The 25,646-nt window shown below is 36.5% G+C and overlaps 4 protein-coding genes across 5 annotated transcripts; 1 reads left to right on the top strand and 3 right to left on the bottom strand.

Annotated features, from left to right (window-relative positions):
- Window positions 1-1,898: 1,898 nt before the first annotated feature.
- Window positions 1,899-6,043, bottom strand: LOC121267620 (pyruvate decarboxylase 1). The gene is made up of 7 exons (XM_041171577.1): window positions 5,327-6,043; window positions 5,040-5,203; window positions 3,719-4,280; window positions 3,217-3,305; window positions 3,007-3,124; window positions 2,558-2,746; window positions 1,899-2,281 (listed from the first exon to the last, which is right to left on the bottom strand). Exons 1-7 carry the CDS (start codon window positions 5,789-5,791, stop codon window positions 2,111-2,113), a joined length of 1,758 nt encoding a protein of 585 aa, XP_041027511.1. The 5' UTR covers window positions 5,792-6,043; the 3' UTR covers window positions 1,899-2,110.
- A 3,193-nt stretch (window positions 6,044-9,236) lies between these two features.
- LOC121267619 (signaling peptide TAXIMIN 1-like) lies at window positions 9,237-9,624 on the bottom strand. Its single transcript, XM_041171576.1, has 2 exons — window positions 9,506-9,624; window positions 9,237-9,458 (listed from the first exon to the last, which is right to left on the bottom strand). Exons 1-2 carry the CDS (start codon window positions 9,622-9,624, stop codon window positions 9,335-9,337), a joined length of 243 nt encoding a protein of 80 aa, XP_041027510.1. The 3' UTR covers window positions 9,237-9,334.
- Window positions 9,625-10,045: 421 nt separating this feature from the next.
- On the bottom strand, window positions 10,046-12,811 carry LOC121267618 (pentatricopeptide repeat-containing protein At1g28690, mitochondrial). Its single transcript, XM_041171575.1, has one exon. The coding sequence runs from the start codon at window positions 12,787-12,789 to the stop codon at window positions 11,029-11,031; it is 1,761 nt and encodes a 586-aa protein (XP_041027509.1). The 5' UTR covers window positions 12,790-12,811; the 3' UTR covers window positions 10,046-11,028.
- A 6,362-nt stretch (window positions 12,812-19,173) lies between these two features.
- LOC121267617 (GDSL esterase/lipase At5g45920) lies at window positions 19,174-23,989 on the top strand. Of its 2 annotated transcripts, none has more exons than XM_041171573.1 (5): window positions 19,174-19,983; window positions 20,129-20,356; window positions 22,636-22,703; window positions 22,846-23,010; window positions 23,678-23,989. In XM_041171573.1, the coding sequence occupies exons 1-5, from the start codon at window positions 19,885-19,887 to the stop codon at window positions 23,835-23,837; spliced, it is 720 nt and encodes a 239-aa protein (XP_041027507.1). In that variant the 5' UTR covers window positions 19,174-19,884; the 3' UTR covers window positions 23,838-23,989. The 2 variants fall into 2 exon arrangements, with proteins under 2 accessions (XP_041027507.1, XP_041027508.1); XM_041171574.1 differs by lacking the exon at window positions 23,678-23,989 and adding an exon at window positions 23,099-23,649 and having other exon boundaries at window positions 19,231-19,983.
- Window positions 23,990-25,646: the final 1,657 nt, after the last annotated feature.

The raw sequence follows: 25,646 nt of genomic DNA, 5'->3' as shown, positions 1-25,646 counted from the left end.
ATGGTCACCCACGGGCATTGCCCGTGTGTCACCAACCTTCACCGCACTCTAGCAAAATAACTCAGGTTTACAAATTCAAACTTGTAATTTGTATTACACTAACATATTTAGTTTTTGATGAAAACCTCTCAGGGCGGTCGAACTCAACCTCTCGCCACAACAGTGCAGTCGAGCATCTCTTCAAACACCAATAACGAGTACAAAGACTCACGGTGCCAAGGAAAAGGGTGCGGAGGTCAAAAGATCACGCAACCCTTAAACACCAATAATAAGTACAAAGACTCGTGGTGCCAAAGAAAAATGGAGTAGAGATTAACAGACCACACGACCCTTAAACATTAATGACGAGTCAAAAGACTCATGGTGTCCATGAAAAAATGGAAAGATCAAGGACCGCCAAACCCTACTCACACATCGCCCAGAGTAATAGGTGGGACAAGTTATCCTATTGTCCAACCTCCCTCGTGATGAGCCAACAACAAGGAAAGGTCAAAGACTGCCCGACTTCCTAGGCGCCTAACAGGCGGGCAACTCTCTAGACTGCCCAACCTCTCTCACATGGACAGCAATACAAGCACATCATCTTCTCCAGCAAATACCGAGTGTTTATGCTTGCGCCACAACTGCCGCTAGCGGGTTACCTTCGGGAATGAGCCACCGAGCTCCACAACTGCATCGTGCTGGTTTCTTTCATGAACGAGTCGACGAGCTCGACAATTGCCTAATGTGGACCTAGAGAGTTGACGGGCTTTCTGACCACTTAAGCATGGGTTACTATCAACAAACAACAAAATGAGAACACCAACAACAATTTACACCAAAGGGGCAAAAAATTTACTACTACCAACAAAAGCAAAAACGATCACAAAAATACACACAAAAAAACTAATCATGAAAATATGCACTATTCGCTAACAATAAACAATCTATTAGGCAAACATCCCCACAAATAAACAAACTTAAAATTGAGCTCCATGCTCACCTAATGTGGTCGAGTACACCTTCTGCCAAAGCAGAGCTCCACGCTCACCTAATGCACTCGAGTATCTCCCGCCTATCTCTTCAAGTTGAGCTCTTCACTGCTTAGCACAAAACAAACATAAAACCAGGGACCGAACAGGAAACCAAGGGTCAATATTCAAAATTTATTTTGCAGATTATTGACTTGAAAATTTTCAGGACCTTATTGTCCAGCAAATCACCCTCAAGAATCGCAGGCGTAGGGGTCAAATCAGTAGCCTATAATTTAGTCTCAAGATAAGGCCAAAAATCAAACTAAAATATAAAACCATGAAGAGATAGGACAAATTGACTCAGACTCCTAAGAGGAAAGACACATAGATTTCTAAAAGGAAAGAGATTCAGACTTCTAAAAGGAAAATACTTCACAAAGTAAGTTGGACTCAATCACTCCAAGGAAATAAACCTCTATATATATATAAAGAGATCCCCCACAAATCTGATAGACTCTCCACAAGCTCTCTGCACAAAATATCTCCATAAAAACTTCATACGCTAAACTCCACCACACATAACAATAACGACTCCAAATGATCTCCCCTAAATTCCTTCATTGTATTGAGCGATGTGCGAGGCCATGAGAGATTGTAAACTCACATATCATAGTGAATTTTGCCCGCAAACAACTTGTGAATGTATGCATTATGCCGAATCACGTAAATTCCTATGTCTTTATATATTTATTTTTATTTAGCTTATTTATTACGTATTTTATGAATAAACAAGAAGAACACTGTATCGAAACCCGAATCATCTCGTGGGCTGGAGATGATTTTTTCCTCCCTTCCGGTCTGTTGTGAAAATTAAGACATTAACAGTTAGTTTTTATTAATACATCATGTAGCTAGCCAGGTGGGTAGGATGAACGAGAGGCAAGATTAGTTTCATAGCTCCAAAATGGTTTGATACTAATATACAGCGATAAACACTCGCCTCTTTTACAACAAAAAGCAGGATGCAACAACAATAGAAATCTCTTCCAAACTAAGCAAGCCTGTTTTCTCTTATTTGTAGTTCTGCTACATGTCCCTGGATTAGAACTCGAGATAAATTCCAAACCTGCGGAAAGAAATTTTCCAACACCAATCTCTTATTGAGGATTTGGAGGGCGGCCGTTAGCAGCAGCAACTCGGGATCCCCACTCCAGCAGCTCTTTGCTGGTGTCATCCTTGTGCACAAATACTTCAATGAAACATAAAGAATCCTTTTGTGCTCCTGTTGCTGTTGCAATGGCTTCTACCAGTTCATTCTCTGTTTTTACCTGTATTTTTAAAATAACGGAATCACTTGAAAGAAAGCATATAACAGTAAGAATGAAATGGATACGAAGAAAACAAATTAAATTACAGACTAAGCAATGCTTAATAATGTTAGATAAAAGGATAAATTTTGGAAGTTAATCACAAACAGAGAATTGTGTTGCAATGACCAAGCTGAGGAAGGGGAATGCATGTGTAGTAAAATGATAAATCATTGAGCTCATATCCTCTTAATTATAATATAAGAATCAGAAGTCTATCTCATGAATGATGATAACCTTGGCAGTCCAGCATTTGCCCTCGCCATTGTGGATGGCATCAACAAGGCCAGTGTAGTCCCAGTTCTTAATCACATTGTATGGGCCATCATGAATCTCAACTTCAATTGTATAACCACCATTATTGATTAGGAATATGATGGTCCTTTGTCCGCATCGAATCATGGTTGAAATATCCTGAGCTGTAACCTGAATAAAACGGAACATTTGTCAATCCATGCTCTGTAATCTATAATCCAAAACATAGAAATTCCATGGCACGGTTTAGCAATCTGTCATCAGGACCAAGTCAGGGATCCCCACAAATCCCCAAAGCAGGGACAGGAAAGGTTTTGCTTGGAGGGGACAGGGACAGGGACAGGGACAGGAAATAGGCTTACCAGTCCCGTTGCTATCCCTACCACCAGCACAAACGTGCTATAAAAGTTTCTATCATAATTATCACTAACCTGAAAACTACCATCACCAATACAAGCAATCACACGCTTATCTTTGGCAGCCTGAGCATATCCAAGAGTGGCACCAACTGACCAGCCAATAGATCCATATTGCATCTGGAATTCATACCTAAATCCAATCGATATTAAAAAAATGGCACCCTGCTGACTGATAATCTCATATTCAAGTATAAAGGGAGCTTAAAGAAGAGCCTGGCTTACCCACAGTTCTCAGGGAGGCGAAGCTTCTGGCAATTGAACCATGAGTCTCCAGTCTCAGCAATTACGGCAGTGTCTCCACCTAACATCTCCTGTTTAAATCAAATAGAATATTTGATTACTTATGACATGAAAAAAGACACAGGAAGAAGAAATTGTGTATTACTAAGATATTTAAAGTTTGGAGCTCAAATTAACAACCAAAAATTTCACAATAAAGACCTAACAATTTTTCTAGGAGGATGGTCCAGAAAAAGGAGACATGAAAAAATGGTTACCATTTGAAGGACTGGGACACAATCTTACAATCCCAGTGGCATGAAAAAATTGATGAACTATGACGGGCAAGTTTACTAAACCAATAGATGGAATATGCTACGCCAACCGTACTGGATGTTAGACGAGAAGAAACAACATAGTAGTTTAAAGGAGTATGTCTTACATAAACCTCAACGACCTCTCAGAATAAAAAGTTTCGTTTTACATAGCGATTCTTGGGTCTTACCTGAATGTGCTTGAAGAGAACATTGACCCTTAGAGGCTCATCTTTCTCACATCTTAGAGGGATGCCTGGTGGCACAAAGATCCGGCGGTAATTCTCAAGAGCTGTACTGTTTCCCTTTAGCTTTTTGGCCAATGCACTTAAGAAATCGGCCATGAAAACCCAGCCATAAGAGGGACCATTGGCTATAGTCACACGATTAGGATGCACCATTATTGCTTTCTCCTTCTTGATCAGCAAGGAGTAACCAACAGAGCTGTAATCATTAAAGATGGGGCCAACAAAAACATAGGCATCGGCAGACTCCACAATCTCCCCAACGAAGCTGGTGCTGACAGCACCCCAATAAGTCCCAATGAAGTGCGGGTGGTGCTCCGGAACTAACCCCTTGGCTGAGGGCATGACAGCTATTGGATACCCACTGGCATCTGCAAGCTCTACGAAGGCCTTTTGAGCCTGCCCAAACCTTAACTTGGGCCCACCCACAATGACAGGCTTCACAGCTTTATTCAAAAACTCAGCCGTCGCTTCCACCGCAGCTTCTAATCCTTGTTGATTACTAACCCTGCATGAAAAGAGTGGTCACGTGAGTCAATTCACTAAAATTACTAAAAAGACTAGGATCCAATGATTTAAAGTAACCAAAAGTTCCATCTCTACCACTAAAAACAAGATGTGCGCTGAAAAAACTGCAGAATTTATAGTTGCATCAAAAATCGGAAACATCGGGCAACAAGATGACATTTTTTGGATCTGAGTACATCATTTCCCATGCATGTATTAAAAGTGACGTAGAGCACCACTACAGATAAACATCCCAAATGGATGAATGAGAATGTCTTCAGGATGTATCAATCCAAAAATTCTGTTCTTTATCAGCCAAAAACTTATGCCATCATATTGTTCACATTTTTTTTTTTCATAGATAGGGAGTCAAATATCAACTGCTCAAACCAAAATAAGCAAAGTTTATAGAGAAACCTCAACAAGCAAGCAAGATCCTTTCTCTTCTCTATAACCATCTAGCTATTTACTGCCTACTTCAAGTGTATCAACTTTACATTTTTATCAACATTATTGACGTTGCCTAGCATAATCTTCACCCGTTGTCTGCACCTTACCGTCGCATTTATCAAACAACGTACTAACCAAAGAAAGAAACACACTTGTCAAATGCGTGAACCAAGTCGTAAAACATATCGTTAATTATAGGAACCCATAAGTTCTAAACGAACCATATATTGGTTGAAAAATTCAAGAAAGGCAAATCAAATTCATACACATTCTAAAACCCAAAATCGATTAGTGAGAGAAAATTCCTTACTTCGGTAGTATAAAGAAGGGCACCGGCTCCCTAGCGAAAGTAGGATGAAAAATACCCGGCAAATTACAACCGATACTAATATAAACCGGCTTGCTTTCTTTCAAGGCAGTCGAGATTGCCGTGTCGATCAGCTCGTGCGCATCATCCAAGTTATTCACCACTGCCTGCGTACATTACCAATCAATTATAAACTTGCATAGGATGATCAAAGCTTCCAAAAATAAAGCATGAAATTAATGAGACACATATAACGCTATATAAACTATGTTTCTTTCCTTCCGAGTTACCTGAGCACAAGTGACTGTCTGAAAGCACCTGAGCTCTTGAGAGAAATCGGGCAACCCGATTGTGTGATGGAGGATCCGGTTAGTCCCGTAATCATTGGAGTTGGGCCCACCAACTATACAAATCACCGGCAAGTTCTCACTATAAGCGCCGGCGATAGCGTTAATAACGCTGAGCCCCCCGACTGTGAAGGTGACCACGCACGCGCCAACGCCCTTGGAGCGCGCGTACCCGTCAGCGGCGTACCCGGCATTGAGCTCGTTGCAGCAGCCGATCAGGTTAAGCCCAGGCTCGTCGACCAAGTGATCCAGAAGTGTCAGGTTGAAGTCCCCGGGCACGGAGAACACATCCCTGACGCCGATCTGCACGAGCCGCCGGGCCAGGTGACATCCCAGCGTTCCGACTGGGGCAGCTGGGCTGACAGGCGCGGGAGCCGCAGCTGACCCGATTGAAATTGCAGTTTCCATGAAACTAAATTAACCTTTTGATATTAATCAGGTTTTTGGGTTTCTGACGGCTTTTGAGTTTTGATCGTGATCTTATATAGGTTGATCTGGGAAAATGGGTGCCGCACAGTGAAGTAAAAAGAGTAGCTTTTAGGAAACCATTGGCGGACTTTGGGAGATGAAAACGGCTACAGCCTACCGTCGAAAGGTAGGACATCGAGAATAATCAGTTTTTCTTCGTTCCCTTAGGTGATTGGTTAATTTCTTTGACGCGAACTACCAATCCGACCGTAGATTATAAGATTAAAGTTTGGTATTCGAACATTATAGTCAAGTTGTATGGATTTGATTACATGTGATGAATAAACGCATTGATTTGTGTCGATTAATAATCGTATCATGTTCTTTGTAACAATAACTCAATATATACTTACCATATCGTGTCATTTATTGGGACTCAATTTGACTTGTTATTCTGTTTTTATTTTATTTTTTTTATGAGTTTTAGGCCTCTTTTGATTATACAGTTTAGATGAGATGAATCATGAATAGTTAGATATACTCTTTAAGTTTGAGTAATGTAATATAATTCATGCTTATAAAATATTAACCACAAAGAAAATTAAAAAAATGATTTCAAATTCGAATAAGTAGGAGTAATTTATTAAACAGGTTAGACATGTAACACAAAAAGATAAGTCATAAAATATTATAATCGTATACCATTTTTGGACATGATAAGAAACCGATAGTTGTTTTGAACTGTTTTCTGTGGGTTTAATTACTTTAGACAAGTCTAAAACAGTGTTGGCTTTAGTTTTTGAAAAGTTCAGTTGTTCGAAACCATGGACTATTCCTTTGGTAATGGACTATTGAATAAAATAATATGTATCTTATTAGTGTGGTGAGGCACACCGACAAATCTACGTATATTTTATTGACATTGGGTTTAGTAATCAATTGGAGGGATGGACCAAAAGATTGAAATAATGCAAGGTGGGTTGTCTCTGGTTTTGACATCTAGCTCGTTGGCTCATTTTGAATAATTAAATGAAATGAGATGATTTTAGATAAAAATTAAAAATTAAATAAAATATTATTTTTTAATATTATTTGTGAGGGGAGGCCCACTCCAGAAGGGTCTGAGCCTAGAAAAGCCCAACCACAAAGCCCAGGCTAGAGTAGGGGAGCTAAAAATTCAGGGCTACAGAATTGAAGACCGAGTGCACAACACCGTGCAGGAGGGCCCGAGATACGAAATTATACTTCGGAGGGAATTGGGAACCCAGGACGAGAGGATCGGGAAGTGAGTGCAAGCCGAATCAAGATTGACCTGTCGACTCAAGGCCCAGGAGGATCGAGAGGAACGCTTCGAGGGTCGGCGAATTAACAAGTCTAATCACTAGGCTGGACGAGCACACCATCGGCATGCACCCGGTCCCAGAGTCACAGATCCAAGGCACGAGCCAACCCAGGCCAGTGTCAGGAAATCCGACGCGCAACGGAGCATCCCACGAGCCAATGACAGCTCGCACATGATCTGACACCTCCTCGCATGAAAGAGAAGTGGCGACCAAACAGACGTAGGACGACAGGCATGGCACAATCTCCCGCTAGGCCGCAGACTGACACCCACTAAGACGACAGAGAATGAGTGGTGGCAAGCCTGGCGTCTCATACGCCACGATCTCCCTCAATGGAAAGGCCCAAATCAGGTATAAATAAGGGATAACCCTCCTACGGGAGACTCTCGATTCAAGCTGTATAATTATTCTACTTTGCTCTATATTTCTTTCTCCCTTACTAGAGAACTATCCACTGACTTAGGTATCGGAGTGACCACGGAAGCCACAGGAGCCTTTAGTTCTTCTTAATTGTAGGCACCAAGGAGCTTGGGCTTTGTGGAACTGTTCAGGCTGCGAAACACGACATCAACATTATTATTGTTTTAATATTTGAAAAAATTAAATTATTTATTATATTTTGTGTAAAAATTTAAAAAAATTATAATGAGGAGATAAGATGAGATGAAACCGTTTTTATATCCAAACGAAACCGTAGTTTCATCTCCTATAAATATCAACTTAATTTATAATTTTTAAAAAATAATATCATGTACGAATTTAAAATAGAAAATTCTACGTAAACTCTTTATAAAAAAATAAAAGACAGATAGATAATAGTTTTTTATAATTTTTTAATATGAAATTTATTTTTTTATAAAAAATTATGCAAAATTTATTTATTTAAAATTTATAAAAATTATTTCTCACCTTAAAACTACATAAATGTAATCTCAGTAATATTATGTTACTGTTACAAGTATTATTTATTGAGCATATAAGAAGTTTAGCACATCAAATCGCATATCGACGTTGACATGATTTTTTTATTAAAAAAATAAAAATAAAAGATTTTAAGAGAAAAAGAAGATCAATAAAAATTATTTCTATTTTTAATTCGTATCATTTATTTAAACGAATATTTTACAGGTAAGTATCGGTGCATAATTTAATGACCCAACTCGCTTAAAAAGGTCTTTTCCTTACTTCTTATTGAGGTGGGACATGATTCTTTGTCGGAGAATACACGTGGAGCTCCAAGGATAAACGTAAGAGACTCCAACAATATACGTGGAGCTCCAAAGATAAACATAATAGACTTGTTGGTATTATTCATTGTCATAAACAAAAAAACTTCAGTCAAGATAATGAAACTGATTAAAAGAGACGTATGCCGAATGGAGAGAGTTTTGGGACAAAACAATGCCATAAATCAAAAGGATAAATAAATCGTTGTAAAATATCTTTGATTGAGAGAACAATTTTCGTAAAAGATCTTTGAAATTAACCTCCTCCTCCTCCTCTTTTAAGTTGGAAATTCAAATCCAAATTTTTTATTTAAAAAATCGGCTTATGATGAAATCAACCTTTTCTTTTCTAAAGAACAATTTGTATAATAATTAAAACGGTAATATATAGATCTCGTTTGTATTCAAAACCTACCTTAACTCATCTCATCTCATCTTATCATTACAATTTTTTCAAATTTTCACATAAAATATAATAAATAATTCAATTTTTATTCTACTATTTATAAATCATCTCAACCCATTTCTACTCATCTCTGAATCCAAACCACTCTTAAAATGAAAATGCATCATACATAAATTCTCGAAATGGTCCAGTACACTACTGATAATAATCACAAGATTGATTATTGACCACTATAATCGCATGGAAAAATCAAGATTTTTCTCGAATTCTGTGTCCAAATAAGATGGTCTAATCCAAATCCTATAACATTTAACATCGTTCATATGAAATTTTGAGACAATATGAATCTCACATAAATATTTATTATTATACTTGCTACTTTTCGAATCGAATGATTCAATTTGGCAGAAAATTACAGAATCTCACCACAATGAGATATATGTTGTTCATCAGAGCAGAGACAAAATCTATTTCCCCAAGACGTGTCAAGTTACAAGTCTATCAGGAAGATAATCAAATATCAATCAACATTTGGATAGTGGATATTCTATTCAGATTACCTACAATTTTAACAGGGGATCTTAGATGTGAACCATTCCATGACCAGAACAGGAGCCTTGATTAACATTAGTGCAAACTCAACGATCAGTGTCACGCACAAGCAGCATGGGCATATGCAAGTCAACATCAATCTTCTAACAAGTCTCTATGAGTGAGTGAGTGAGTGAGAGAGACTAACCCGACGATCCAGACGAGGATTCCAACAAGGGAGATGAGGAGGGCGAGGAAAGCGAAGGGCAGGCCAAGCAGAAAGCCCAGAGGCCTGCATTCACAATCCTCACAGCAGCAGCAGCACATAATTAGCTTCTTCCTTTTTTCTTCTTCTTTCTTCTTCTTCTTCGTTGCTTTTTGGGTTTTTCTTTTCAAGATCTTTCGTTCTCACAGCTTCAAGAAGCAGTAAATACAATGCAAAATATCGTTGACGGAGAACACGAGTACTAGTGCAGGTCGATAAAAAAGACGAAATGAACACGTACTATGCTGCCGTTTAAACAAAGTTTGGGTCATGATTTTCGAAAGAAACGGGTGAACTACCAACAACAAATTCCCACGTCATCATCGAACCATTCCTGAAGCTCCCTTCGTGGAATGTCTTTTCAGTGCTTTCTTTTAACTAATATTTCCCCAACTCTCAATCATGTTTTAAAATGTCTCTTGTTTGAAGAAAGAACGATTTTATTTGTTTATCTACATCCCTTTCTGATGGAAAACTATATCATTTATTCGTGAAAATTTCCCCTCTTGGGCTATTATTAATTGGTCATGACACTAGAAGTCACAAAATCCTCAAAATGCTGTGTAAGAAAATTGTCACCGCTTCATTTTTTGAACAGACAATCACAGAATCAACATGCTTTGGATGCTCTACGAAGCAATGATATGCAAACAAACTGCCCCTTCAGGTTTATTGGATAACTATCGAGCATATGCTCATTCTCAAGTGTTGAGGGTCAAAAGCTGCTACTTTGAACGCCTAATGGAAACGGTTTAAGAGTACTTACCAGTCTACCACTGGGTCCAAAATATTCTTCAACTTGAACAGATATCGCCCTCACATAAAAATGAGCAACTTGCTGTAGAACTGCTTTGCCTTCGAGTTCAGCGCTTCTATTCTCTACCAAATTTTAAGACATTTTCCATAGTCCATATGCCACGAGCGACAAGAAAACTGGGTTTCGCTGCCTTGGTTCTTCTAAAATTTCCCAATTTCATCATCCAATGACAGCCGAGACTGAATATATTGTAACAATTATTTCGGTACATAAGCCTCAAAAATCTTGCCTCAATTTTGTCCATCAAGTTCAATACCTAAGAAGCTTCGAAGCCTGGCTCTGAGCCCCCTCCCACTTTCCACTACTGCGTTTATAAACTTGAGGTTCTGAATTATCCAACCTTGCAGAAAGGTGGATGAATCTAGCCACCAACTCACCGCAGACAACAGTTGAAGCGAGCCCTTTTGGTCTTTTCCTGAATCTTTCTAGAGCGAACATCACAAACCTTGCTATCTGCACGCTAGTGGTTATCTTGTGAACAATTATATGTCCATTCTTGATCAAAGAATCCAAAAGCATAAATTACATGTTCACCCAATCGTTCAAAAGCATATTGAATGATATCGTTTCCCATATAAACAATATCGTCAAAGCAAAAGGAGACCTGAAAATAAATGGACTATGGTTTACGTCATGTGAATCTGAAAGCTTATAAAGCACTATCAGTCCCAACCCAACTCCAGCCAGTATCTTTGGATATCCCTTTGAACTTCATTATCTCCCTAAGTTCACTAACACTGTCCCATTTCCCGGCAGCTGCCAATGTATTGGATAGTGCAACATATGCCCCAGGCCGACCATCAACATTCAAGTTAAAAAGTTCGTTGGCAGCTATGTTTGCCATCTCAACATCACCATGCAGCCTACACGAACTAAGCAGAGCAGCCCAAACATCAGAATTGGGCTTTTCAGGCATCCCTATTACAAACTCCCATGCTTTCTTTAAACTCCCGGCACGGCCTAAGAGATCAACCATGCAAGCATAATGCTCCATCTTTGGTTTCATCGAGTAATCTCTCTCCATGCTTTCAAAGATCTCCCGGCCTTTATCAACTAGCCCAGCATGTCCACAAGCAGATAGAGCACCAAGGAATGTAACGTAGTTGGGTTCAATGTGGTATTCCTTTTGCATCTTGCTAAAGAGGTCAAGTGCTTCATCAGGATATCCATTCTTCCCGTATCCATCAATCATGGAAGTCCATGAATATACATTCTTTTCTGTCATGTGGTCAAAAACTCTTCGTGCGTCCACAATTTTTCCACATTTAGAATACATGTCTATGACAGCACTTGCCAACTTAATGTCAGAGAAAAATTCAGTCTTCATCAGTTGACTTTGAACTTGTTGGCCAGTTTCAAATGCTGTCAACACAGAACAAGCCCCGATCACACTAGCAAATGTAGAGATATTAGGCCAAAAGCTCAACCGTTGCATGCCAATATAAACCTCAAGCGACCTGCTAGCATATTCAATCGATTTGCTGTAACCTTCAATCATCGCATTGTATACCACCACGTCTTTTTCCACCGTCTTCCTGAATATATCTTCAGCGTCCTCAATAGAACCTTGACTCATGTACCCTGAAATCATCGATGTTGAGCATATTACATTCCTTCCCAGCATCATATCGAACACAGTCCTAGCGTAAGCAACCTTCCCATTCTTAACATAGGAGTCAACAAGCGCTGTATAAAGAACATCATCCGGCTCAATAGCAGATTTCAGTATCTGAGCATGCACTAATCTTCCTAAACTACACGGCAAAGGCACATGACAAGCACAAGTAGATGCCTTTAAAAGCATAGAAAAAGTAAACCCATCAGGTTTTTCACCAGAAAAAACCAGTCTACGAACTAAACCAAGTGATTCTTCAACTTTTCCATGTTTGATATATCCACCGATCATATAATTATAAGCAGAAAGCGTTGTTTGAGGTAATTCCTCGAACGCTTGGCGTGCATATTTCAGGCAGCGACATTTCAAGTGCAAAATAAGGAGTTTGATGGAGATATTTGTATTGGTCTTGAACCCAGTTTTAAGAATATGGGAATGTATCTTTCGGCCAGGGGAGGGGTTATCCGAGTTGATGTAGTGCTGCAGAGCAGAGGCAAGAGAGGTGGCATTTGTGTGAAAGAGATATTGCGTTGGGGGGAAAGCATGGTCAGGTGGAACCGGGAGTTTAAGATTGTGCTGTGATAAGAAAATGGACGGTCCGATCGTGGGTAGTTTTGCATTTTTCATCATATCATTTGATCTGATCCAAACTGAGCTGAGAGAGCCTGACGAAACTGCCGTGTTCTGCGACAGGTCATTCGGGGAGGGAGAGGGGGGCCAGGAGAGAGGGGTTCGAGGAAATTTGCGGAAACTTTTTGCGACTGAAAAATAGTTTGAAATCACGAGACCAAACATGTGAGAGAGTAGAGTAGAAGTAACAATCCTCCTGCTGTTGTTTTTTATCTTTCAATGGGCGCGGAAATTCTGGCCCACTCTGATTCGATTTTCACAGAATAAAGTTGATAAAGTAGGATGTAGGGATATGAATTGGGCCCATTGGGTTTGGTTGAAGACAATGAAGTTGGGGGGGGTATCCATGTATTTTGTGGGCTGTCGATAGAATAAACATGAGCAATGAGGTTAATTATATTATCATGATATCTACAATAATGGGCTTGCTTTCCAATCCATGTAATATGTACGTCGGAGTCCCGGCTTTTGAGAATTGGATAATTGGGATTTAGTCCCCCTTTTGAGAATATTTTTATATGCCTTTTGGTTTTACCGATCATGAGATCGGCTTTTGCCTCCTTCACTACTCTTGGCTCACCATTAGATGATACATAGAGAGCCCATGCATACTGGCCAGAACTATGAGGTTAGATGGAGAAATGCTACAAGAAAGATTTATCCTTGTTAAGATCGTGTTTCGTATGTCTGGACAAGGTTCTAGCAACTCAAGTTAAGGTCTGCACCTGCAAACATAAGGGAGAAAATGGACTCAATGTGGTCCGAATAACCTCCAATACTTAAGTTAGTTTCTTCATGTGTGTAGTAATGGATGGAGCATCACCGAAATCAGAGAGCATTATTCATACCTAAGGGTCGACCTTTATACATGGTCTCTGGGAAGCATTTTGTACCCCATGTCAAGGGGCTCACGTCATCCTTTACAGTAGCTCTTAGTCAGGGCCTTTAATGCGATACAGGACCTAGGTGGCGCTATTAATACGGTGTAGCTCCCTAGGCAGAGCTTTGACGGTAGATGATCAAAGTTGTCGCTCTTCATGTTCAGCGTCAAAGGATGGAGGGTTGTCTGTGCTCCCCATTCTATTGTTGGCACAGGTCCTTAAATGCTTAATCTCGTTGGGGGTGTCAGGGTCGACATGTCTTGTCTTTTTCCATTGGTGTGGTTTCCCGCACGATGCACCTATCTATGGTTGACATACTGTTCAAGCCAAATTCATTCTTCAACCCTAGGGTTGTAGGAGGATAGGGCGTGGATAGGAACAGGCCCTTGTATTTTGCACAGGCCCAACTCATTGGTTCAAGAGGAAAGTCTCCCCTCCAATACTAGACACTTCTACTTAACTAATATGTAATTTGTTATTTTTATTTTTATATTTAAACACACATATTTTAAGTATTAAGATAATAGGACAAATCACATGTTAATTGGGTGGATGTGTGTGGTGTAAGATTTTCATATAAAATTTATCTAGTAGATAAATCTTAAGGGTTGGAACAAGTGGTAAGAGTCTTAGTCTTGATGATATACTCATTCGAGGTGTAAAGTTCCAGTACTATTTTATACATGCCCAAAATTAGGTATCAATCAATCAATAAAGTTGAAAAAATGAGAAATAAGTTTGTCTCTAAATGTGAATTAGTTGCGATATATTAATATGATATATGTTAACGTTAATGATGTAGGAATGATGGCAAGTGTCAGCAGATGAGTTGAGAAATATGTCAAGACCATATATAAGCTGCCAAATAGCCAAGTTACCCGGCCGGGATATTATATTAGAAATCGATCATATGCATGCAGGTTCTCGAACAACGTGGCATGCATATGATATTATATTAGAAATCATGTCTCATCTTTCGGTTTGGAGAACGTGGATTTTTCATAAATACAAAAGGTGGATCGAGCATTAATGTTTCCTTCCACAAGTAGTACTCCACTTGCGAGTAGTAATGTCATTAGTATTGGGGAAAAGTGAACAACGCTTGGGAAGCTGCTTTTTTTTCATCCTTGTGGGGATTGGAAAACAACGTCCGTCCATTATTTGCAGAGTCTCTGCAGCATTCACGTTCGTTTTGAGTGGACCTACATTCCACTTTCTTCATCATCGATCATCAAGTGGCCGTCAGACCGATTTAGCAAAATTTTTGCTTTCTAAAAGACTTTTACGTACGCATCTTTGTCGTTTTATTTTATAAACCTAGCTAGCTAGGTGCGTGCATGGGGTCATGTATGAATTTTCCGTTTCACGATAGAGACGTGTCGCCTACAACATATATACAAAATCATTAAAATATGCCATTCTGATAACTGTTATGAGATATCAATAATTGAACCGAGTTGTAGATCATGGCACACTGCACAGTTGGAGGACCACGATGTTCAAATTTCATTTCTCATAAGTAATGTTAGAGATACTAATATCATATGCAAGCGTTGGCTTTGTTATTCGTCATATATCATAATGTTATATATAGTCTTGAATTCTACAGTCTTTATATACTCTATTTAAAAAAAAGTTAAGTCATTATTAAAAAATATCTATTTTTTTTAAAAGAAGTACGTGAGGACTGCACATTCCATGACTGTAATTATCATTTCTTGAAATGTAGATCCCTATCTATTTACTCTGCTTTTTTTTCCAAAATAGTGCGCAAGATAATTTTTTTTATGGTAGATTATATTTTTTTTCAAAAAACACGAGTGACGTTTGTATAATTCATAACTATATAACACTAATTGTCCCACCACATAGGCTCTTATTTCTTGTAAGATGGAATTTGGAACCTATTGTTAATCAGTCCGGCTGAACTTGAAGTGAAACAATAACAAAATAATGAAAGTCGTCTTATTTTTTAACCACGGTATACAAAACGTACACTTTATACAGCCAAAAGAAGTTCAAATCAATAGAAACTAATATATATTTTCCAAGCAACATAATCTAATTGTTTATTAAGATTAATATCTTATATAATAAAGTTGTACAAAATCCGATAATGCGAAATTGATTCAGTCAAAGCAAAGGTAGTAGGGGGTAAATTAGCACATATTTGCAATTTTTGCGTATTTTTATTTTAGAAAAGTGAATAATTTAATATATATATATATATATGAAAAATTTATTTTTTTAAAAAAATGCACGAAAACTTACGTAAGCTCTGACTATTGGCAGCGTTACTCCTCCGCCATAGATCTTGATCTGCATTGTGTGCATGCCTACACATAGTAGTAACTCGTGCACCCACATAACTCATAATTACGTACATGATTTTTAAGGAAGATGATAGAGTTATTAAGTCTTATTATTTATTTATTATTTTTTTTATATTTATTTTTTTTAAATTTTATTTTACTTAATAGTTAAAGAAATAATTATTAGTAAAATTATATATTTTTAAAATTTTTTTTAATGATTAAGGTATGGTTTGTATTCGTAAGTCATCTCAACTCATCTCAGTACTATTCATTATTATTCATCAATTTTAATTCACAAATCTCATTACTATTCATAATTCATTTCACTATTATTTACAACTCATCTCAATTCATCTTCGAATTCAGATAATATTTAAAAATATTAAAAAATTATTTAAAATTAATAATAATAAGATAAATAGTAAATAAGTAGTAGAGTTGTATCCAATCTCTACCCGATTCTTAATTCGAGTAGTATCAGCGTGCGCAAAAAGATCGACTTTCTGAAACCGTCCTACATACATAGCTTCTAGATTTGCACTTCAAAAAAAAAAAAAAAAAAAAAAAAATGAAGTAAAAACAGGGGATGGGTGTAATTATTTTTTATTTTATTACGTGATTAAGGAAATATTTTTTAATAATATTATAAATTTTTTTATTGTTTTTAAATAATTAAAAAAATCAACTAAAAAAACACATGTTTGAGCGATGGCTCTAGCATTATTGGTATAATTATTAGGCGAAGCATCATCCGTGACTGGGGAGCCTTCAGAAAGTCTGCAACGTGATATCAGACTTTCCTTTTGCATTAAATTATCGAGCTGTAACGTGATCGGCTGGACCGCTGCAGCAGTGCTTGGGACTTGTGGATGGCAGATGCCTCTTCTTTTTTATATAACAAAAATTAAAGAAAAATATTGTAGCAAGTGATGAATTTAATTTAATTTATTATATAAAAACACGTGATGAATTTATTTTCATGATTCCTTTTTTATAAATGTCGTATTTTTTAAAGTTAAAAGTAATTTTTTTTATTATAATAAAGATACTATTTAATTGTCTATTTAATATTAGAAGTAGATAGAGATTTTACAATATTTATTATTATTTGTATAGAATTATTGGACATATTTAATATCACATTTCTTATGAAAATAAATAATTAAATTTATCTGTTTTTATTGACTTAAACTTTTAGTATAAACAAAGATTTCACATAATATTTGAACATAAATCTTAAATTCAAATATTAATTCTAAACTTTATCCCATTAATTACATGCATCGTTTCATCCATTTCAATAATAATAAAAAAATATTAAATGGTATTGCTACTCCCAACATGTAAGTATAGAGTGTGGCTATGCCGCCCCATTCTTACTGTTGGCTGTACCGTCCAGTAGTTTTATTTTTTTTTTTTTTTATATTTTCTTTTCACATTTAAATATTTCTAAAAAATAAAAAAAATACACAAATACATTTAAAATCACTTCCTTAACCACTAAGTAAAACAAAAAAAAATTTGACCAGCGGTCAAATTAAGCAGTCATAGTTTGGCAGCATAATAGACTTTCTCATAAGTGTAATATTCCTACAGTGAAAAATGATATTCATTTTGTTTTAGTTTATTATCCTTTTATCATTCGGCTTCAAATGTTTGGTATTATAGTGAAACAAAACATATAGGTTTATATCGATAAATAAATAGATAATGAATAACATTACTCTTTATGTAACATCTTAAAAAATATATATCTAATTATGCATACATCAATGCTTGATGCAATGAAATATAGTTCATTATAGTTTATATAATTTGATTTAAAAGATTCAAATTTTAAAATTTATCTTCTAAATTAAATCATAACACATAAAAGATATGAATAGTATATTTCACCCTCTGGTACATCCTTTTATTATATCCCTGCAAGGTAAATTTAATGAGTAATAATGTATCTTATTTTTAACTCAAGTTTGTTTGTAATATAGAATTCTTTTGTCATAAATAAAACTTATTAATAAAATTAGAGTATTTTTTATTTTTATTTGTAGAAACGACTAATATTATTTTTTTATCTTAATTCTTTTTATCCTTAATTATACTTAATAATAAGATACATTTTAAGTATAGGAGATTAAAATAATTGATAAAAAGAATCACTTAAAATATAGTAAGGATAATAAGTATCATGATTAATGCTTGTATAATGAGTAATGTTAGTGCAAATTTTAAATAGATAAATTTGAATCTCACTTTTTTTACGGCAGAGTTCACTTTTTATAAAAAATGGAAGCTACATAGCGTACAGTTGTTTTTTTTCTAAAGTAAGTTTTAATATTAAAAATTTAATTTTTTATATAAATTTTTTAATTACTAACTTATAAAAAAATTACATTGCTATCTAATTGCAAGTATCATTTCTTAAGGACTTGATTTAAAAAGAAGGTAGCATGGCTGGAAAGTTATTTAGATGCCGTTTAGACACAAAAAAAAATATTTTATCTTATTTAATTTATCTTATTATTATAGTTTTTTTAAATTTTTACATAATATATTTTAAAAAAATTTAATTTTTTAAAATTTTTAAATAATAATAATATTAAAAATAATATTTTTATAATATTTTATTTATTATTAAACTTCTATAACAATTTATTTCATCCAACTCATTGTCAAAACTTGTCAAAACTATCCAAAGTTTCGTTGGATGATCTACCGTAAAGCATGATTGGCCCACCATCATTATAATGAAATGCCCTTAGAGCACTAGTATTGACTTAGGTAAAATTGAAGGTGGGTTAAAATTTAGATAAACAGTATTAAAAAGAGTCAATATTGGATTGGATATCTCTAAAATAATTTAAATTTCTGCTACAGTGATTGACCAAATTTAAAGAACCAAAAGTTAAAATAATAATTTCTCACTCTATTGAAAATATGGTTAGTGAATATTTAGATGGAATATTAAATATTTGGTTAGTGAATAAGAAATTTAAGTAGAATTTTAAATAAATTTAATCTTAATTTTTTGTTATTAGTATTAAATGACCATTGAAAATATGATTTTTTTAATATTAATTTAATTAGAATATAATTATTATTAATATTAAATTGATAGAATTAAAAAAATGTGATATAAATAAATTAAATAAATAAATTATTAATTTAATAATATTTTATTATTTTATAGAGAGTAAATAATTAATCTAATATAAAGATTGAATTTAAATAAAATTGATAAATAAAAAAATATGGTATTGATAAAATTTTAAAAATGTATTTGACGAAGCTAGTCTAATGCTTTTTGGGCATAAAAAATCTTAGGTAAAACAAACCACTCGAGCGAGAAAAGGACGACGACTCGATCGAGATAGGTAGCGGCCTGCTTGTCTCTCTACGGCGTAGGCTATGCGATGAGAGAACTGACGTCTGTGTGAATCTTCTGAGAACTGAGGTAGCCCCATGGGCTTGGCCCCCTCCAGGTCCCTCCTCTACCGAATACCGTAGTACTCAGACCACACCGTCGCAGATAATTTAATGTAAAAGTGAGAAGCAGAGCAGGTCATGTCAGCAACTTTCAGTGCTCGGCAACGGCAGGCCTGTCATTATGAGATACTATAAAGGCTAGCGCAGTGGGTGGCGCAATCTGTAGATTGGTCATAAAAATCTAATGCAAACCACGATGGGCTCCTCCAAGACGATGAAACCAGAGGATCATAAAAAACCAAACCTGCACCAGATAAATAAAACACTTTTGAGGAACGAAAGTGCCAAACCCACAAACACATAACCCTCTTCAGTGCTCTCTCTCTCTCTCTCTCTCTCTCTCTCTATACCAGCCTTTTTCGGGTGCATTTAATTGGGTGGCGTATTTAAAAGGGACATGCTTTATTATTTTTGCCCTTTATTTAAATACCACAACAAACTAGAGCTCTAAAAGAGTTTCAGTTTGGAGATTTCATATTGCATGCCACGTGAAGGTTGAGAAGTAGTAGTTCCGAAAATAATATAAAAGAAGGTTGACTTGATAGGCCGAGCAAATCCCGTATTGAGATCTGTGAAAGATGAGGCCGAAGATTTATCTTTTCGGTGACTCGATCACTGAGGAGTCCTTTGGGGATGGAGGTTGGGGTGCATCTCTTGCCAACCATTTCTCTCGCTCGGTATAGTCTTTCATAGCCTCTATTAATAAGAGCACGACTCTTCTAATAGTTATGTTTTTTTGAGTTTTTGGGGGATGATTTTGGATAGTAGGTTCGTGGGTTTGATTGAAGACTTTTGACAGTTTGTGCCGGTTCTGATGATCAGGTTGATGTGGTGCTAAGAGGGTACAGTGGATACAACACAAGGTGGGCCGTGAAGGTGCTGGACAAGGTTTTTCCTGCGGTGGAAGGCTGTGACGCTGGCGAACCATTAGCAGTGACGGTGTTCTTTGGCGCAAACGACGCCTGCCTTCCAGACAGAGGCTCAGCCTTCCAACACGTGCCTCTCGACGAATATAAGCACAACCTCATCTCCATTGTTTCCTTTCTCAAGGTAGAACCCCCCCCCCCCCCCCCCCCCCCCTCTCTCTCTCTCTCTCTCTCTCTCTCTCACACACACACACACACACACACACACACACGCCCAAACACAGGCACGCATGATTGGAAAAGACACCTTCAATGTTGGAACCAGGAATATTACAATTCTTGAGTGACATGAGAATGAGGTTTTAGGTCTAGGTATGTGTAGATGATACTATGCTTCGAAGTAGATGATCACTTGACCAGAGATGGACCGAATAAGTAAAGTGGGCTTGAAAATTTTAGCTTTGGGATGTCATAGAAATGGAACGCAGCCAAGAAAAAAGTCGTGGTGGAGGCGTGGATGCTGCTGTTGATGTTTGGCACTTGTCTGTAATATAGACTTGTACAATTAGACCATAGCTTGCTAATATGTGGCTGGCTCACGCCTAGCTGTCGTTCTCGAGATGGCCGCCATCTTGGCACAAAGCCACAGATGAGGCGAAGCGTTGAATATAACTTGTAAGATGGACCGAAAGAAGGCCTTCCTTTCTCACGTTTATTGAGTCGTTGTTAGATGGTCCATACCGATCCACACTCCATACATTACTCTCTAGTCTCTAGTGTATCTGTATCACTGATATGCATGTACGTTTATGTATTAATGGTTTCAAATATGAGAGGTTGTTGCCTTTGAGAGAGAGAGTTGGCCTTGGCCGCAGAATAGAAAGAAAGAAAAACTCGGGAAAAAAACAGAAAGACGTGGGGAAAACTTTTTGAAGGATCCTTCTTGAAGCTTGTGGATACTATCTATGAAAATTTTACCATTGAGGTTGCTTGTTATGTGCTCCGCTGAAAATTTCCTGATTTATAAATTGCTTGTCTGATTTTCAAGATGAACTCCAATTTGTTGAAGAACTTGAGTATCAATACATGGATCTTATGATCGAGTTTTGGGTAGCATACAATCTAGGGGGCCCTTGTTAAGTAATATTTTCCTTATTTATCTTTGATCAGTATAGTCTTAGTGTTGGATTAGTCTAATAATTATCTTTGACAAGTGGTTGTAATCATGTTTTAACACCATTTGGACAAAAAAAGAAAAGAAAAATAAGTGACTTTGATTTTGAGGAGAGATGGGAGGGGGGAAGGGGGATGATGAGAGTTAGGGTAAGTGATCGGTGAAACATGATTCATGAAAGAAGTTATTCTGGTGTCAGCTTAATATTGTTTTTCTTTCGGATTATAATCTACAATTTTTTGTACAAAATATGAAGATGGAAAGCTTCTACAGGTTCTCTTCAATACTAGTTTAAAAATATATCGCTTGACTTATATCAGTAAATTAATTTGCTTCGTATTTACTTTGATGAGATCAAATGTGATTAAAGCCGTCTTCCTTAAACATATTTAAGTTGTAGCCTGTAACGAAAGGGGTGAAGGTGTCCTTATCATATCCCACCTCTCATTTGTGATGGCCGTTGACTGTTCATTTGTGTGGCAGGGTAACAAGAATATCGGGATATGGTTTCAACTGGAAATTGCCTTGATCAAAAGTGCACTTTGCAATATAAATTTTGGGGTTTTGTTCAATGCGCTCGTGTTTTTCACTTGGAATAATAATGCTTATTTGACACAGTTTAGCTTAATTTTGCACTGGTCAATAAAATCTGCAAGAAAGAGTAATTACTTCTTCTCTGCTCCCTGTCCAAATTCGAATGTTTACCCTTCTTTCCTTTTTCCCCCCTCTTTTTTGGCTGCTGGAGAAACAAGCTGAGTTCAATAGTTAATGTAACTGTTTCCTTTATATTTTTTTAATGCAATCAAGGGATCTGCATCTGTTATTATCTAATTCTCTATTGCTGATTAGATTACTACCGTGTTAGTCATATGTACCCAACAGATATGTTGGTTTATACTGTCTGTAGATGTCAATTGTCAATTATGTTCAACATGCATGGCAACCGAAGGCATAAATTCATAGAAGGTAGCATGTAGTAGGAGCCTCTTCCTATGTAGTACAAAATCTTTGGCTCGTATTAACTTCAATTCGTAGAAGCTTCACCATCTCTCGGTGCAACAAGGACATGCACTTGAACTTTCTAATAATATGTTTCCAATGTCTACCTCTGTTCCGTTATATTAGTTCACTTATGGTTCAACGTCAATGAATCGAAGTTGCCCGTCCTTCCCATTGAATCTTGCTAAGTAACTATTAATTTAAATTTCCTTAAACCTAGCTAAAGGTGTGCATCCCATTGTAGGCTCTCTATTTACATTTTAATTCTTATTTTTTTCTAATGGTTTCAGAAGCGATGGCCAAGGATTCAAATTCTTCTCATAGCCCCTCCTCCAATTGATGAAGATGGGCGCCTTCGGTATGGTCTAACATAAAAGATCTTCAATTTCTTGCTGCCTTTTAGTTCTTTTAATGTTGATGTCAAATCTTAGGTAACTTGAGATAATGGTGTTATCTTAAGAAAAGGAATTGTTCAATTTTTAAAAACCATTATTATGCAGATATCCTTACACTGAGAATCCATCGGGTCAGCCTGAGAGAACAAATGAAGCTGCCGGTGCTTATGCGAAAACATGTGTTGCTGTTGCTAGAGAATGTGAGATCCCAGCGGTAGACCTCTGGACTAAAATGCAGCAGTTTCCTGACTGGGAAAAAGCTTTTCTGAGGTACTGCGTGATGCCTTTATGTATGCATGGATAGCATGTTTGCATGTGCTTCGCATAATTGATGGTAACTCCTGCATTAATCCTGCAGATTAGCTTCATCTGACTATCTGATTTGCTATTATAAACCATTATTAAAATTCTATTCGCAAGTTAGAGTAGAGGTCCACACTCCACACCGCTAACATGTCAGAAGGAAAAAATTGAAGAAAGGTCAATTTTTAAATTCTCTGGTAAATCAGCCCTAGCCATATCAACTAGCGGAATGTGTCGTTCAAACCGAGTTGCAAGTAAAAGGATTCATCCCATTATTGTAACTTGCAGTTGGAATGGAGTACTCTTTTCCATATACTAAAAAATTAATCATGCCACTTCTACTTTCAGTAGAACATACTGTATTTAGTTACTGATAACTTGTGTTAGTGAACATTTCAATACAAGTCCTTATATGGCTGCAGTGATCATTCTTCTGGTAGAGTGATTTTTAGTACATTTATATGTCATGTGTAAGAATTTGGTGCCATGGACCTCTTTTGCCTAAATGGATTATTTGATTGATATTTACTTGGCAAGGTAAGGCTTTTCAGCTGTATCGCGCAGGAGCGATCAATTAGCGCCCTATCTTGGTGAATGTATATGGTTTTCATGAAATGTTTTGGATAAAATGCAGGGATGGTCTGCACCTCACTCCAAATGGAAACAGGATTGTGTTTGAGGAAGTGGTCACGAAGCTCAGAGATGAAGGCTTGAGTCTAGAAATTTTGCCAGTTGATCTCCCACTGCTAACTGATATTGACCCCAACGACCCCCTCAAGGCTTTCGAGAAGTAACATAGATATCGTACATTATCATTATGTTCTGTGGGATCTTTTGCTACAATATAGTCACAGGGTCATGCTGCCAGCCAACTTGAGAACCTCGTAACTTAATTTGTCTATAAATTAGCTCTGGCTGATCTAAAAGCATCTCTTTTGGTGGAAAACACTTTTTTTGTGTGTTGTGAATTAAAATAAAAGCAAACTTCATTCTCTCTCAAAAGTGGAAAAATTTAATTGTAAGCGATTCTGCGTACTAATACGCGCACCTATTTAATATGATTAGACAGAAAGTAAATTTTATTAAAAATAATGTTAATTTGAATTTAAAATATGAAGGTAACAACATTAGTATGCAGATTGGAACGCAAATTTGTTTATACATAGTAAAACTCTATTTTTTTAAAAAAGTTCTTTCACAAGTTTATCTTACTAGCACAGGAAAAAACCATGTGATTAGCATTGAGTGAAGGTGTTCTTCCCTTATCCTCAACAAGGAAGCTACATGGTTTCAAAAAGAAAAAAAAAAAGAAGGAAATTAGACGAGGGAAGGTTCTATATGGTGAATGATTGTCTTCTTTACACATGCACAGTGGTTTTGTCTCGTATTCGACGTGTCAAATTTCGTCCGGGATAAGCAGTTCTAATCCAAAGTTAAAGATCCAAATGCTCTGGGATCTAGTCAAGCAATCTTTAGTCGGAGAAACTGATTTTGGGTGAGCACCCTTGCTCAAAAGTCAGAAAGTTACACCAAAGCATATATAATAAACGTGAAATTCTTTCCTTCTGGCACCCGATCCAGTTGAATTCGAATGATCTTTCTTTAGGCTATAAAAGGATTTCATTTCAGCATGAGAAGGTAGAACGAAAGGTGTCTCCTTGTCCCAACCGGCTTTGCCAAAGAAAATGTGCTTTTGGATAACAACTCTCACTTCCCAAGGTCTTCTTACCTTAGACGACGCACGCACGCAAGCACGCAGTCAAGGTGGGCAAAGCTACATCTCATGTTTCGGAAAGTGAAAAGAACATCAAAGGTCCTCGTGACTCAAATATCGTGTCTAAATCGCAACATTAACTTTCGGAGTAATACATAGCAATTAAATTCTTCAAAATTCCGAGAGGCAAAAGTACCACTCAAGATAGACGTTGATACTAGTAGTGGATGCTGCCACAAAAGAAAGCCAGATTAATATATACCTATATACTAGTGGCTTCTTGGCAGAAAGTTATGATTTCGTATATTGTTATAACCCAAATAGGCATCTAGAATATTGTATGATCCAAGACCAACCTGCAACTCAAGAACTTATGTAGTACTATACAAGTATACTTAGTTTGGACACTGTCTCTCCATTAATATGATTTCATATGATACGATAGCTCTATTTTTATTATAAATAATTTTATAATTTAATATATTACATTAAAAAACGTCAATTTGTGACAAAAGATGATCATCCTTGAGATGTGCAGAGAAATTGGATCCTTAAAACTTGAAATATTAAATGAGATTGAGAGGAGAGTATTAAAATGTTGAAGTGATAAGCATCCCAGCACACTCGATGAAGAAATGACATGGGTCAGTCCAAGTGTACCCATATCATTGGTGGAGTGAGAAGCATTAGTGCGGGCTCCAGTGGTACGTATAACAGAAATCTTCTATTTCTCTCTTTTTTATTATTATTTTCTCATCATTTAATTAAATAATTAAAAATTATTTATTATATTTCCCTTATAAACCTATTATTTAATATGATATCAGTGATTACTAAAAAGATAATGATAAAAATGATGATAAATAAATTTTTCCTAATAACAAATATA

This window comes from Juglans microcarpa x Juglans regia, chromosome 5S, assembly GCF_004785595.1.
Source record: "Juglans microcarpa x Juglans regia isolate MS1-56 chromosome 5S, Jm3101_v1.0, whole genome shotgun sequence".
Lineage (NCBI taxonomy): Eukaryota > Viridiplantae > Streptophyta > Magnoliopsida > Fagales > Juglandaceae > Juglans > Juglans microcarpa x Juglans regia.
Note: the sequence above shows the minus strand (reverse complement) of the source record. Positions and strands in the feature narration are given on the sequence as shown.

Excerpts from the sequence above, each read along its gene's own strand:
- LOC121267620 (XM_041171577.1), bottom strand. The coding sequence starts at position 5,791 with ATGGAAACTGCAATTTCAATCGGGTCAGCTGCGGCTCCCGCGCCTGTC. Across the intron at positions 3,125-3,216 it reads CGCCTCCCTGAGAACTGTGG|GTATGAATTCCAGATGCAAT; the intron begins GTAAGCCAGGCT and ends GATTGGATTTAG. Across the intron at positions 2,747-3,006 it reads TTGGTGATGGTAGTTTTCAG|GTTACAGCTCAGGATATTTC; the intron begins GTTAGTGATAAT and ends CGTTTTATTCAG.
- LOC121267619 (XM_041171576.1), bottom strand. The coding sequence starts at position 9,624 with ATGTGCTGCTGCTGCTGTGAGGATTGTGAATGCAGGCCTCTGGGCTTT. Across the intron at positions 9,459-9,505 it reads ATCCTCGTCTGGATCGTCGG|ATTGATGTTGACTTGCATAT; the intron begins GTTAGTCTCTCT and ends ACTTGTTAGAAG.
- LOC121267618 (XM_041171575.1), bottom strand. The coding sequence starts at position 12,789 with ATGTTTGGTCTCGTGATTTCAAACTATTTTTCAGTCGCAAAAAGTTTC.
- LOC121267617 (XM_041171573.1), top strand. The coding sequence starts at position 19,885 with ATGAGGCCGAAGATTTATCTTTTCGGTGACTCGATCACTGAGGAGTCC. Across the intron at positions 19,984-20,128 it reads CCAACCATTTCTCTCGCTCG|GTTGATGTGGTGCTAAGAGG; the intron begins GTATAGTCTTTC and ends TCTGATGATCAG. Across the intron at positions 23,011-23,677 it reads TGGGAAAAAGCTTTTCTGAG|GGATGGTCTGCACCTCACTC; the intron begins GTACTGCGTGAT and ends GATAAAATGCAG.